Genomic DNA, 14,846 nt, shown 5'->3' with positions numbered 1-14,846 from the left:
AGATGAGGCACGCCCTTGACGCGCCCGGGAAAGGCGTGGCAAACGGCTCACGGCAAGTGTGCTGACAGACAGCGGGGCAGTCACGGTATCGCTAAGTTGCGATAATCCGTTGATAACAATACGCGGCGCTGGCGCGTTTCGTTGTGCAGCCTTCTGCGCTTGAAACGTGGAAGCAGCGTGCCGCGCAGGGTGCGCTCATGTTGTCATACGCGACTTTCTGTCTACATATTTTTTGCCTGCACCTTCGGCCCGTTGCGCGCTATCTCCGTTCACTGACTGCCGTCGAGCAAACTCGGGCAAAACTCGGGTGAACGAGAAACTCGGGGCATCCTGCATAGCACCCCTTGTCAACGTTTTATGTGGACACAAAATCTTATACAATTTCTTTAATTTTTCTGTACTTGTATCTGTACACCCGGTGTTTCCACGAACACTTTCAAAAATGTTTAAAGGTTGCCTGTGGCAGATAGCATAATTCTAGTTCATGAGCTGGTTTACTCGCAGAGGTCGACATTATTTGCACAAAAAAATAGAAATGCATAACCGACGAATTAATAAAAACGAACCAATTAAGCTTTAACTAATTACATTATGGTACTTATTGCAATTTACAGATTCTAGCGCATGAGGCAGGAAGGCATATATATCGACTTTAATATGATTAAGTGGATGGCACCATTTGCGAAATATGAGTCGTCAAACATGGTGTAAAAATGGACTGTTGTTCCGCTTACTTTCTTAACGAAACGTCGTTTTATGCACTGAAGCGCAAAATTAACTAAAACACCAATGCATTTTTCCACAAAGTTCCGAAATTAATATCTCGAAACTGGTGCCATCCTGAAAATTCGTTCCAAGTGGATCTGACTTGCGAACTCCACGGCTATTATTTGTACATTGCAACATTGGTCATACGGTAATTAGTTAGTAACCTAATTAGTGAAGTTTTGTTAATCGGTCTATTATGGATTTCAATTTTGTCTGCAAGTAATGTCCGCCTCTTGCTCATCAACTAGAATTGTGACATCTGCCAAAGGCAACGTTTAAAAATTTCGAAGGCATTCGCTGAAACACCATTTTACTGATGGGATACTGTACACAGTTTCATTGCACCACCCATGCACATCAGAAGATTAGAAATGGCGGAAGCAAATAAAAAAACAGAACGTCGGTATCACGCCTGATTTAAACGAAACCATGGAGAAATCACTTGGAACAGTTGCTACGCCCCCCTTTTTTTTTTTTAATTCAGACGCATGATCATGGTGTAACCAGGAGCGAAACGTGTTCTAGCTTGAACACTAAGCGCTTGTGAATGCATCACATGGGTGTTACACAAGCTAGCGAATGTGACGCAAGAGACGCGTTTTTATGCGAAGCATATTACGAGGGCTCAACCCAGCTCCTCAGGCGCGGCGGTGACCATGAAATCACGTGACACCGTGACGTCACGACAGAGGAGAAGTGGCTTTGGCTCAACTCTTGCAAGACGGGCTGGGTGGGAATCGAACCAGGGTCTCCGGAGTGTGGGACGGAGACGCTACCACTGAGCCACGAGTACAACGCTTCAAAGCGGTACAAAAGCGCCTCTAGTGAATGCGGTGTTGCCTTAGAAACGCGCTGTTTCTAAGGCGTGCGTCTCTTGCTCAGGCGCACATTTCGTTGCCGCGCCGAACGCTGCTTTGCTCGACGCTCACCGCGTCCAATGCGGGGCGCGTAGTCGCTGCCCTGTAGCCCATTGTCTTACACCCCTTGGCGGGTCGACGGGAACGCTGTCGCGTTCCACTCTTGAAGGCGAAGAAGTAATGCATGAGTTGTTTCTTCGTCTAGCCGAACCAAATATAGCCAAGCAACAGCAGTTCACCAGGCTAAACAGTGGTTCAACAACTAAAATAAAGGCTAGTATGCTTCGCATCCTGGGCTTAACCTTACCTAAGCCACAGCCATTTTTTTAGTTTGTCTACACTTCGTATTCAAATAAAAGAAAATAAAATCTAGAAAGCTCTCGGTCTCCAGTCATCGAAAGCCTCGACATCCCGGTGACCGTTCCTTATTACCGGCGTTCCTTACGACAGGACTGCGATCAGCATTCGCATTATAACAACACCGACTTGCAGTCGCTCATGCGTCATTTGTGCCACTACGACGGAATGAATTAAAAAGCGTGTTCCATTCTTTGGTATGCCTCAAAACCTGCCGCGATGCCTGCTCAATTAATTTCTTCATTTCTCGTGTTAGCATATGCCCTCGTCAAACCTATGGCAGCTTTGAAATGCGACAATGGATTAATTATATGCCATGGCCATGCATAACAAACGCTTAGTTTATTCGCCTACAGGCGGACACAATATCACCGCAGTGCATGCGCAGTGACAACACTTGTCCAGTTCGATCTTCCGGGTCAATATATTTGTGTTCTCGTGGGGCTTCAGATCTGTAGTGACATATTGCAAATGCGAAAACTGCGGTGCTTAGCGGATGGCGATTACGCGATCATTCCACCTCTCTCGGTTCTTGAACCTGTAATAAAAAAAGGCAGAAAAGTACATCGAAGCTGCCATATAATCTTGCTAAAAGAGGAGGAGGTGTAGGAGCAAGAACTGGGGAGATCGCTAACAGCAGGTGGATCTATGATTGCAAACACAACTGCAATTTCTACGTCTGAGCAGCCGCTCGTAGCATGTGGTAGACGCTGAGCACTCAATGAATTTGAAAGCTAGATGACGCGCGAACGACGTCTGCGTCAAACGCGCATCATTGAAGTTGCTGAAAACACAGGACCAACGCAGAAGGTGGGCTTGAACTCAGTCTCAGCACCGTTCATACCGCCACGGCCACCATCCCAACCTCAAGGTTAAACATTTACGTTGTAGCATGGGCCACGTAAGAATGTGAAAACAAGCGTCGCTTCTTTAAAGTTTTCGATTTATTTACATTGTTATTATTTTCGTCCTATGGTCTTTTTTGCTGTAGAACATACAGAAATGTAGTAGCCCAGGTACATTACGCCTCAACCGCTCCACAAGAACTGGGGTATTATAACAGGACAGACGACGAGTGGTAACATTTTTCTTTTTAATATCCAGTGTCCTCGACGCAACACAGTATTATCTACGATCGTGTATTGTGCCTTCCTACACATTAGTTCATTTAGTAAAGCTTCATCGGCTGTTGCCAACTTGAAGGAGAATCTAACAGGCTGTGATCAGCATAATTATAACCCTGACAAATACACAGACATTGGGTAAGAATTTCTGTTCTACATCGTCACGCTGGGGTTCCAGCTGACCTAGATACTCACGCTTTATCTTTCGGATTGAAGTGTGTTGGATGCCACTAAATTACGAGGGTCAAAAAGTAGGAACGTGTCTGCAATGCCACATATGTAGAACGCCGGCCACGTTTTCAGTATTGCACTCGCATGTTGCGCTAATGATGAAGGCAAATACTAGCCTGTGTATGACCGACAACACCAGGTAAAATGGCGAAGCTCGTACCCACTGATACAACAAAAATTCGCTGCTGTTTCCCACTGAGCGCTAAGACCAAAGCAAATTAGTACTGAGGCAAACTTTCGCTATGTCATTTCGTTTCAACAAAAAATGTTCTAGCGATGAAACAAGAAGTCTCGTTGTTCCGTGGCAGTGCATTGATTTTCCTACCACGTTTTTGTGGAGAGCAAGCGTTGCCATGAAAATATTGATATCATAATAAGTTCTTAGTCAAGTGCGTAATTTTAAAGCGACTCCTTCCTTGTCTGTTGTTTCATCGTTGGATACATTCGCGGATATATACACGAAGCTTACACGACTTGGGTCGCTGCGTATGCGCCAGTGAATATATGCACCGATAGATCACTTGGGCCGCAGAGTACTGTGCGTCCCTGGATCACCCATTCTGGGCCAATACCCCAGAATTGGTATGTAATCGAATAGAAAAGCACGACAAGAGGCAAAAAGTTAAGAAGACGTCAACAGAAGCGGCCAACTGCGGCGAAAGCATTCACGTTAACAACACTGGGACCAGAGCATGCATTGAACGAGGCGGTAAAGAAGTCGGCAGCAGAAAGTCGAATACTTTTCTACAGAGAAATGCGTAAAAGTACACATTTCACTTGCGTCACTTTTGTACCAACATTTCTGTCAGTAGCGTTTCGTTTCGCAGAACGTTTACATTTAAAATTTGCGCAAACATGAAAGAAAGCTTCGCTTATCCTCGATTCCCGCATAAGCGTCGGATCCGCCATATTAGCGCATGATGCTTGAGCAAACCGCTCTGCCGTTACCGCCACGTGCTTTACCCCGTACTGGCTCGGCAGCGCCGGCTGCATGAGTGGCTCGGCTTAGCTAGCGCGTGTACGAAGCTGGCAGGTAGTGGAAACGATATGTATGTATTTATGTATGCACGCCAGCTGTATGCCTCAAACTCTACGTTAAGTTCGATCTTGTTATTCATTCTTCCCTTTAACTAGTTACAATGCGAAACATGCAAAAATAGCCTGAAAATGTCGGCCGCGTATTTTGTTTTCGCACCTTAATGGCGCCCCGAGCTGCAAACGTAGCTTGTGCTCTCACATATTTCCAGCCTGTGTGTGTAGAAAAGTCCTTCGCGGGCTTAGGCGTCTGTGACGTGGGCAAATGCAAATGTTGCATTCGTTTGCTATTTAATGTTCGGATACGCACCCGTGTTCCGGAATTATATTATTTGTGGAATCGTGTGCAAGTGCACACACACTTACCGCAAGCGCAGGTCTTTCTTCGTCCAGATATCGCCGAACGCTTTTTCGATTGCTCTCCTGTAAGATCGGAAAATATGTTTTTTTTTGCTGAAGAAGTGTCTATTAAGCAACATCTATATACGTATCCCCCATAGCGCCTATATTCAATAAATCAGTATGAGTTATGGAGACATAAGGTGTTATATATATAAGGCACCGCATACAATCATATGGGATTATTTAGAGACGGACGTGGCGTGGCACATTCCTCATTCCTTTTCTTTCTTTTTTTTTCTTATAGAATATTATAACGAACACCTTTATGGTCACTCTGTGTGTAAATGCACTATTTCTGGGAAACTTCTTAACATACATTTTTGTGAAGCAGTAGTAAACACGAAAAAAGCGTTCATATGGTTTTTTTTTTGTTTATATCTGAGTGCCACAGGCAATTAATTGTGCGAATGATGGGAAGCCCAAGGAAATAACGGCGTTTTACGGATATCACTCCTACATACCATAGCGAGAAGCCTAATGTAAACTGCAACATCAGCTCCTCGTGTAGTTCGCTTCAGAAGTCTAACACGCATTTCATTGACTTCTCAAATATATATGTACCATGGAGTTTCACAGTTCTGAACGCGCAATTTCTATGTACGTAAATTTAAGCACAAATGTGTACGATATTCTTTCCATATCTTCCAAAAATTAGATTTTTTCACATTGACGATTTTATTCAAAATGACAGCATTTCATTGCTTCGTGCGTACTTCGAGTTAAAATTTGCGCTAAGATTTTGCTACAAGTGCAATTAGCCGTGGCCACATCAACGTGCGGGAAAGCGCCAGACGATACACAATAAATTTTGCCATTGGGTAAAATGAAGCAGCTACTATTAGCCTCAATTGCATAGATTAGCATATGAATTGAAACTCTAACAGGAAATAGCTCATGATAACACCTGTTGCGCTTAATTATAACGTGAAAGTTCCACGTGTAATCGCCTTGTAACCGGTTTCTAAGCATCGAATAGTTACAAGTGTAAGTCTTCATTTAACCTGCTGTCGCAAGCGCAGGTTGACGCGTAAACGTAACAAGGCGTTTGAGTATAGTTTCGGAATTGTACGCGTTTTAATTTATGCTGATAGTACATGACTGAGGATTACCGCATTATGAAACGGCTGATACGAAAACGGGACACGGATCATATGCGAAAAAACCTGCCTGCGTATTAGCGCTGTAACCGAGAACACCTGTAAGTCATTCACGACGAAAGCGTGAAGCGTACGCACGTGTGTGTTCTCATCATGCCCAGCATGTCCAAGAGAAATGTTATCACCGACAAGCCGAGCCATATGCCCAGGTAGCCAGCGGCGTAAGCGATAAACTCGATCCTCTGCAAAGTGCGGACAAAAAAAAAACTTGTCATTCGCAGACGTTAATAACATTGAAGGATAACTAGTTGGTATTGGGTTTCTCTTCCTTTCTTTCTTTCTTTCTTTCTTTCTTTCTTTCTTTCTTTCTTTCTTTCTTTCTTTCTTTTAGAGGAGGAGTTTGATGACTTCATAATGCTGAATAATGTGTTCCCTCAAGAAAATGGGCGTTCTGACGAAGCCATTTGCATAATGAGGGACAGAGATTGAGCAAGAACTATGACTTTCTTAGAATCCTCGTACCATTTGTCGCGCGCTCTATGAGCAGCAGTCGTTGTATCTGTGAATAGAAAAAAATATTTACTGAACTGTAAGCGTCGGCTGATAGAGCACCAGCTCCTCGATGTCTGAGCGGAAGCGCAGCTTCAGCGTGAAACTCTCCCTGCGTTCAGATACGATGCGGTTAAACAGTGAACTACAATGATGACGGTGACTAGTGAATCTATAACTGTCCTAAATACAAAAATGTAGGAAATATATCGCCTCGATTACCCCTTACGGGGGTAATAGTGGCGTAGCCGAGAATGAATTGCAAATCATGCATGAGCCGCTCATGTAGGTTGTGGTAGTGAGCTGGCTTTCATGGTCACTTTCGTCGTCAACGTGTTAGAATTGTGCTGGGAGCTTGCGGAAGAGATAAGTAGTTCTGATGCTCGTGAAACTAACACCATTTCGGCGACTGAGATCTCACTCTGGCCACAATTAGTGCCTGCTTGGTGTAAGAGTAGGTTGACAGCTTAACGGCTGTCCGTGAGCAACAGCAAGCACAATTCGTGCAGCAGTACTTGAGTGAGGCGTCCCTCGAGCTTGGTGCGCCAGTGACCTACCGAGCGTTTCTTGCCGGGCCCTGCGAATAAATGGTCGCGAAAAGAAAGAAGAAATTCGCAATAAGTCTTCACATAATCCTCACGGGTGCACGAAAGACGCCTTCTGTTTGCAAGGCAGTCCACAGCATATAGGATGATTTTGCCATTAAGGAATGGTTATTTCAAAATGCCACATCATCATTACTTTATCTAATACGCTGTTTAACGCTTGTTGAGAAGTTGTCATGAGGGAAAGAATAACAAGCGCCGAAAACATTATTTCCTATACTTGGCATATCGTGATGGCAGCAGATGCTGTCTCTTTTTTTTCTCTCTCTTCTCGCAATAGAGGCGTCAAGGTCTAGGCATTAATGGAAAACACTGCATATGAAGTACCAGGAGATGCTGACCTGTTCATTCGAAATCTCCGTTATGCGGACGTCGTAATGGATCTGCCTGGAAATTGAGGGTTAAGAAAAAGCGCGATGTCAGATGAGCACATTGTGACTGAGAATGACCGCTCAGGAACGGACTAATACACAACCTGCACAATCAAACATGACTATCCTTCAACCCCAGTAATGAAAAACCATGAGCAATATCACGAAAGTTCCTTTCTTTTTACACCAAACAGCTTTTATTTTCCTATCTTTATGAGCGCTGCAATTATTACCTTGTCTATGAGTAGACTACTCGCGAAAGTGGACACTAATGCCTAACAAATCACAGTCCAATTAGTTAATTTACAATGCTTAACTAATGATCTTCCTAATTCATTCATTTAAAGACACACTGTACTATTTGACAATAATAACATGATGTTAATTCAGCACAGATTCTCAAACCAGCCCCGCTTTCTGGTTATCGTCCGCACCAATGTGCTACGAAATACTTTAGCGTTCCTCTTAACAGCTACCTCAGAGCCTCTCTCGCTCCGCTGCTGGACAAAAATTACTGAAAGGCTAGTGTACTTCGTGGCACATTCTGCGTACATATGTTTTGAAAATGGTGCTAATTTCATAAATGTGTATATTGCGACGTAGCAGTTAACATTACCTTTAATACGCCCCGAATACGTGGCGGACCGATCACACTCAAGGCAGAGATCAATCTCAAGATAGGTCCCCGCAAGCAATGAAGACGAAGAACCCGATGTAAGGATGATCGTGAGTGAGTGAGTGAGTGAGTGAGTGAGTGAGTGAGTGAGTGAGTGAGTGAGTGAGTGAGTGAGTGAGTGAGTGAGTGAGTGAGTGAGTGAGTGAGTGAGTGAGTGAGTGAGTGAGTGAGTGAGTGAGTGAGTGAGTGAGTGAGTGAGTGAGTGAGTGAGTGAGTGAGTGAGTGAGTGAGTGAGTGAGTGAGTAAACTTTTTATTTGTTCCAGCAAAGCGCGATAAAACGCGCACCCGGCTAATCCCACGACGGGACTGACAGATCTAGTCTGCCGGTCCGATCGCGGGCGCGCTGGACGGCCAGGGTTTGGTCCTCAAAGACAGGACTTCACGTGCAGACGATTAAGAGGTGCCCAAGAAATGCCCACACTAATTTCCCCCCGCGCGCAAGCGGCCAGCCTGGTCGCAACTTAAAGGGACGGAGAATGCCTTGTGAAAGGTTTCGTATACGAGTGACGTGGATGATCTCGACAACGTGGTCGGTAGGAACAACAACAGGTTGAACGCAATAATTAACGGGAGAAGTCTGCCCCAAGACTGTGTATGGGCCTATGAACCAAAACTGAAACTTGTCGCGCAATATAAGCTAGTTACCACCATGATACAATTGCGCAATTGCACTTAAAGTTCAATCAGTGAAACCTTGCTGATGAGCTAACGGAGCTACCTTGCAATTTCTTTTGCAGACAGAGCCCTCCTCTTCAAGGCGCTCTCTCTTGCTTCAGAGGACACTCTCTGGCGCAAGCGATTTCACAGGAAGTGTGCGAAATGAACAAAAAGAAACAGGTGGTTAGTCACGAGTTATAAACGCGCAATAGTGTTTAACCATTCGTTCCGTTCGGTATTACAGTACTCGCTGTGGATGGTTCGCAGTTTGACCACGTCGACTACTTCAAATATGTGCTTCGTTTCTGGGATACTCCATTCTCACGTCAAAATTAACTCGCACGTCATGCAACTTTGGTCATAATTATTTTATATAGAATTTAAAATAATTATGCTCGATGTTCACAGCTACCTCCGGGGCAACCACAGCTCGGAGATAACCTGTGATGCAGAGACTGCGTACAAGTTTTTAGGTGTAATGTCATGAAAGTGTCGGCATACTGAGCGCGCATGGTTGAGGAGTACAGTTGGGTGAATATCCGCTCTAAATCTGTTTTGTAGCGTTGAATAACGAAGGACACGGAGTCAAGTACGTATATCGTCATCACGGTATACATCACCCAACGTATAGTAAGCGGTGCAACTGATTTCACTTACTCGCAGGGTAGTCCGCAGGTACGCTTGCACTTCGCGTACGTCCCATTTGCAGTAAGCGCAGCGAAGCAGCTGCCTGTAAGGCATTTATAAAACGAATCTTAGCTTTAATGCGCTTAATTTGATGCCGATGAGACCACAGCATTTTTATGGTATAGAAAGGTAACAACTGAGCATCGTGGTAGCAAAAGATCAAACACTGGCAATAAATATTTAGGGAAAGTGATATCCACGGTTACGAGCACTTTATATACAATCTGTATAATAATGTTGTATAATGGCTGAAGCAAATTAAGCGTAACTGTAGAGGTTTTGTGCGTGCCAGACACAGTCTGCAATTGGAATCAGTGGCAAATGAGGAAAGAGAATTTAAAAGCCTGGACGGTCTCAATGTGTCTTCCCCTGACCTGCACATCGCACGTGGCTTGACGCAAGGTCATCGAAAGAATAGCATTGCTCGTGATGAATAAGCGGTATAGCCTTTGTACCTACATATTTCTGTAGCACGAAATTAATGCCCTGTATTGTCTCTTACCAATTCATTGTATTTAAAGAATAATAAACTGAAAGTGAATACGCCCTCCAATAAATGTCTCATTAGACTTATGGATAATGGGTTTCTAGACGGCCCATTTGTAGACTTCACTACATTTGAAGCCGCCGTTATCGCACTCTCTTTTCCTGTCCTTTCGTAGAAGCCGAGAAAAACAGCCGTGACCCTTTATTGCTATAGCAAATATATGGACAATATATGGACGCTCCAGGCGCATTTCTGCCGTCGGCGTGGGCTTCGGCGTCGACGTCGACGGCGCCTTGAGGTTCCGTGTAAAGTCCAAGTGCGATAATATCGTCGCCTCGAACCGCGTGCCATACGCTGTATGTGTGAGTGAAAGCGTGCGAGTATGAGCCGGCGATCGCAGCCGAATCTCGCGCACCGAAGAGAGGAAGCGCGCAGTCTTCCGTCACGCGCAAGGCTCCGGAGGAAGGGGAGGAGGGGTGCGTTCTCCTCCGGGCGGCCCGTGCGCCCGCGCCCGCCTAAAGTCTAATTGTATTTTGAACGTCATCTGCGATGGCGACAAGGTCCGCCGGGGTTAGGTAATGGGGGGGGGGGGGGGGGGGGGGTACGTTGTCTCTTGAAAGCCATCTGCGACGTGTACGGAGTCAGCCGGGCGCAGAGGGAACTGACGATCGCAGCTCAATCTCGCGTGCCATGTATGAAGGAAAGAGGGGAGGCAGCGCCAGAGGGAGGGGGTGGGGGCAGCTTCGACTCTGGCAACAAGTGCGAAGTTTGCATGGCCGCTCACGGTCGCGCACGCCGTATCTTGAAAGGGCTCTGCAGACGGCTTATACCTTTGTGCACGCTGTGTTCTCGCCGCTCTTGCGTTGAAGCGATAGACCGCACGGTCATTTCGCTCGCTGCTGCTGCCGTGCTTCCTCACTCCAGCGTTTTGACAGCGTCTGTCCGCGCTCATCGAGTGTGATGTGTTCATGTTTGCTTGTGAGCCCCGTCACACCATGCTTCTTAATTTATTTAGTAAGCGAATGTCTCCAAGTTTATACGATCGATAAAATTACAATACTTACTTCGTATATATGTGTATACTAATTTGCTATCGCAATCGATGCTTCGCCTTTTGGGCGAAACTGCGACATTTTTTTTTTCTAGAAACATGTGATCCGGCGACTCCGCTTGCCATTGACCGGTTAGTGAATCTGCTAACATAACCCCAAATAATCGATTTCGCGTGCACATTTAGATTTAAATAAAAAACACCATAGAGCTTGCCGTTATATTCAACATCAGTATCAAAATCTTGGGGCAGATCTGGAATTAGGAGCTTACCTGACGCGGTGAAATCGCACGTCGGAGCGGGGTAACTTGCCGTGAACTCGTGCGTAACTTGGACGCAACCGCAGTGGATCACTTCCAACTCCATGGCACACTTCTGCATACAAATCTGGCACCCCAAAGAATAAAGAGGAAGACCACAATTCTTTTTGCACATGCTATGGCACCAGATCACATATAGCTGGTGTCCAAATTCACGTTTCATAGAGCGGCGCCCTCTGGATTTAAATTGCGGATCTTAAAGGCTACGTCCTTGCTGGTTGAATGCTCCGCACGCGATTTGGGGAACGGGAAACACGTCACAAACGTCGTGTTTTGGGCATCATATATTCCGTAATATTGCAGATCGGCCGTCGATGGTCGTAATGTTCGCAATTTTTAGTTCCACCACTGATACCATTTACGTCCTATTCTTTTTATGCCCATGCATGCGCTCTGCAGAAGCGATATAAAATGTTGAAACTAAAGGATATCAGTGTTCATGGCGTATGAAAACGTTGAGGGGCACTGCAAGCACAGCTTCAAGCATGGCTAAAGGGCAACACTACCAGTTTGGCAGTGGTCATCGATAAATTTCTAAGCAAAACACCAGCGCGTCTGGCCCGACTCACGTATAGGCTACACCACCATCGAAGCTGTGATCTGATAACAATTTTGCATGTTTCATGCTAATGTTCGACTTCTGTAGAAAGGAAGTAACTTTCCCTTCGCTACGTCGTGATGTCAGTGCTTCTGATAAAATGATTCAGCTTTTACATGACTGACGTCTGTTTTCTTCCTATACTGTTCTTTTTAGTTGTTCTTTTTTTAAACATTCACATCATATTCATCACATCACATCATCACATCATCGCACCATTATCCTCTCACCTCCTCCCATCTCCCCTCCGTCGCAATAGCATGTCAGGCCACGAGAGCACTGCTGCTGTTTCTGAAGTTAACCTGAGTGACAGTTTGTAAGGGAGTGCTGGAGGGGGGAGGGTAGGATGGTCTGTGCGTCCATACATAGTGGACATGTCCATTTCATCTGCTGCTGAAGTGATGATTGGCTGAGAGCGCCTGTCTCCTTCTGACGCGTGCTCCATCCCAGCGAATCATAAATTAAGCAGCAGACGAAAATGCACATGTGCACTTGATGGAAACTTACAGAATACCCCTTCTGAACACGCCATTCCTTTTTTTTTCTCCAGCTTCCCTGAATTCTGCCGTATCTTGTATCCTCTTCCCCCCCCCCCCCCCCACACACACACAATCGTTTTCCCTTCATTTCCCGTTCTTGCAGTACGGGTTAAGAACCCGAACGTCTGATTATACAGGCTCTCCCTTATTTATAATGACGCATCATTCCAGAAATATATTGGCCCTTTGGTACGATCAACAATGTTCCGAGATGAAACACCGCGTGGCCGTGCAAATACTAGAGCGTATGCATTCTGCCGTTGTGATTAACTGCCCGAAATTCAATCCCGCCGGGAAGCACATACGCACAAGGCAAGTTTCGACTACTTCGATCAAACTGCGCCTCATTGAACTATATATGCCATGAACGCGCCTTGCTCTCTCATTGCGGCCTTGCCCGTCTCCAGTTGCTAGGTGACTTCGATAGATTATTTTCTCCACCAACAACACTATTCTAACATCGCTGCCGGTGCCATAACACCCCATGTGGGCGCAACGTCACTTTTGCACAGGGGATCGGCGAACACTCGTGATTTATGCCGGAAAAATGACTCGCGGTACGGGTGTATCGGACGGGGTATATATCGCAGGAGACGCACTCGAGTGATTTTATGTCAAATGATGATGCAGTAAAAAAGAACGGACCGCCCGTTTTTGGCATACGTTCCAAACATTGAGATGAAAAGAGCACGCCCGACGAACTGCGCATACTTACGTCATAGTTCAGCATGCCCTTGAATTCAGGAAAAGTGCCCAGCGCCCTGTAGTCCGTGCACATGCTCTTGTAGGGCGCCGGCAGTCGGACGGTGCGTAAATGCGTGTAGTTCGAAGGACGAGACGCGCGTTAGGTTATTATCAGCACGGAACCTAGTGGATCCGTGTGAACGCAGGATGCAAGCAACAACAAAAAATGGCAAGGACGAAAACCCTCAGGAAGGTTCTGTTTTGCCACAGACCTCGGCTCCACTGTATTACGAACTTCAACCGGTGCCACCAGTGTTACGACATCCAACCGGTGCCACCAGTGATACGAACTTGTACCGCTGCACCACGAATACGGCTTTGTGGTCCCGTAGCGCTCGTCACCCGTTTCGTGACAGAGCGTTGGTAGCGAAGACTCCGAGCCTGGCGTCGATGAGAATAACAAAAGGGACTTTATACATTATATACAGGTTATCATACAGGACATGAACGGATCGGCACTGGGGCCGAGAGCTCACACAAACGCGACTGTTCTCGCACGACGGCGTCCGGCGAAAACGCGTGACACATCTCACCCCAGTCGGGAGCGACCCTCTCTCCAGGTGGGGTCAGCGGATCCTGTTTTTCAGGCGGCTTGTCACTGCTTTTATAATCCCCGAGGCCCATTGTCACTCAACCGGCCCAATACAAAGTCAGCACACGACGGTCGTCCGAGGGGTCCAACCAGCGACCGCGCTGGCCACTCGGTTCAAAGTTCGCGCGCGCGGTGACCTCCAGGCAAGGGAGGTGCGGCGCCGGGCCGTCGGGCACACGCGGGCACGTCAAAACACGCTGCTCCGCCGAGGCTTCTCCCGCACGAAGGCGCAGCATCTTGACTTGTGAAGGGAGAATTATGGCGCTCGCAGGATAGATTCCGCATCTTGCAGATTCGGAATCCGGGCTTGTGGTAATGGCACAACAGCATCCCCGCCCTCAGATAAGGCGCCGGGAAGACGAGCTGCCTCCACGTGGCTCGGATGCCAGGCGCGCACGTTCGTCAGGCTCGTCCAAGTTCACGTCCAGTGTCGGGACGCCAGGTAACATCACGTGCCCAGGTCCGACTCGCCAGGACAGGAGCCCTGCTCACCACGTCGTCGCCAAGGCACCTTGATCAGCTCCGCTCGGGTCGTTCCTAAGACCTTGCTTCTCGCCACTGGTCCCGCTTGGTCGTTCTGCAGCTTGCAAAACCGACCGGCAAAAGGCAACACCCAACACGAAGAAGTGCCCTCTGTCTCCCGTCAAACACCAGACAAGGCCATAATTCAAATCAACCTAACTAAATTGTTTTCCCCTTTTTTCTCCCGCTGCAACAAGAGGCAGGTGTACGATCTAGCACACAAGGCTCAAACAACCAGTTTTCAAATTAACAACACAACAAAATAGAAACAATTATTAATCAGCAATAATAATTACAAATAGAATGGTCCCCTTGAAATCGCTTGGACCGAAAACATACTTCTGAGGAAGCAAATGAGGTCATTCATTTTTCCCGGCGATATTTTCGCGGAATCCGAAGCTGCTTATATTTGCGACCCTGCTTATCCGTGTAGCGGCGGTACAATAAGCCAGATTCCTTGCCAAATGAAACCCCCTTTTCTTTCACTCCCCGTTTGACGCTCTTCCTCAGATCGGCTAGTGAACAATCTTCCTGTTGTTCGCGAATCCGAGTTTCCCTTTCAACTGCAGCCTGCTC

The 14,846-nt window shown here is 46.5% G+C and overlaps 1 protein-coding gene across 1 annotated transcript; it reads right to left on the bottom strand.

The window, feature by feature from the left end:
* Positions 1 to 2,396: 2,396 nt before the first annotated feature.
* On the bottom strand, positions 2,397 to 13,220 carry LOC135917444 (uncharacterized). Its single transcript, XM_065451010.1, has 9 exons — positions 13,128 to 13,220; positions 11,228 to 11,342; positions 9,388 to 9,460; positions 7,367 to 7,412; positions 6,978 to 6,997; positions 6,460 to 6,532; positions 6,010 to 6,113; positions 4,739 to 4,795; positions 2,397 to 2,520 (listed from the first exon to the last, which is right to left on the bottom strand). The coding sequence occupies exons 1-9, from the start codon at positions 13,188 to 13,190 to the stop codon at positions 2,472 to 2,474; spliced, it is 600 nt and encodes a 199-aa protein (XP_065307082.1). The 5' UTR covers positions 13,191 to 13,220; the 3' UTR covers positions 2,397 to 2,471.
* Positions 13,221 to 14,846: the final 1,626 nt, after the last annotated feature.

This window comes from Dermacentor albipictus, chromosome 2 (assembly GCF_038994185.2).
Source record: "Dermacentor albipictus isolate Rhodes 1998 colony chromosome 2, USDA_Dalb.pri_finalv2, whole genome shotgun sequence".
In the NCBI taxonomy this organism is placed as follows: Eukaryota; Metazoa; Arthropoda; class Arachnida; order Ixodida; family Ixodidae; genus Dermacentor; species Dermacentor albipictus.
The sequence above is the reverse complement of the archived record's forward strand: the minus strand, read 5'-3'. Positions and strand labels throughout refer to the sequence as shown.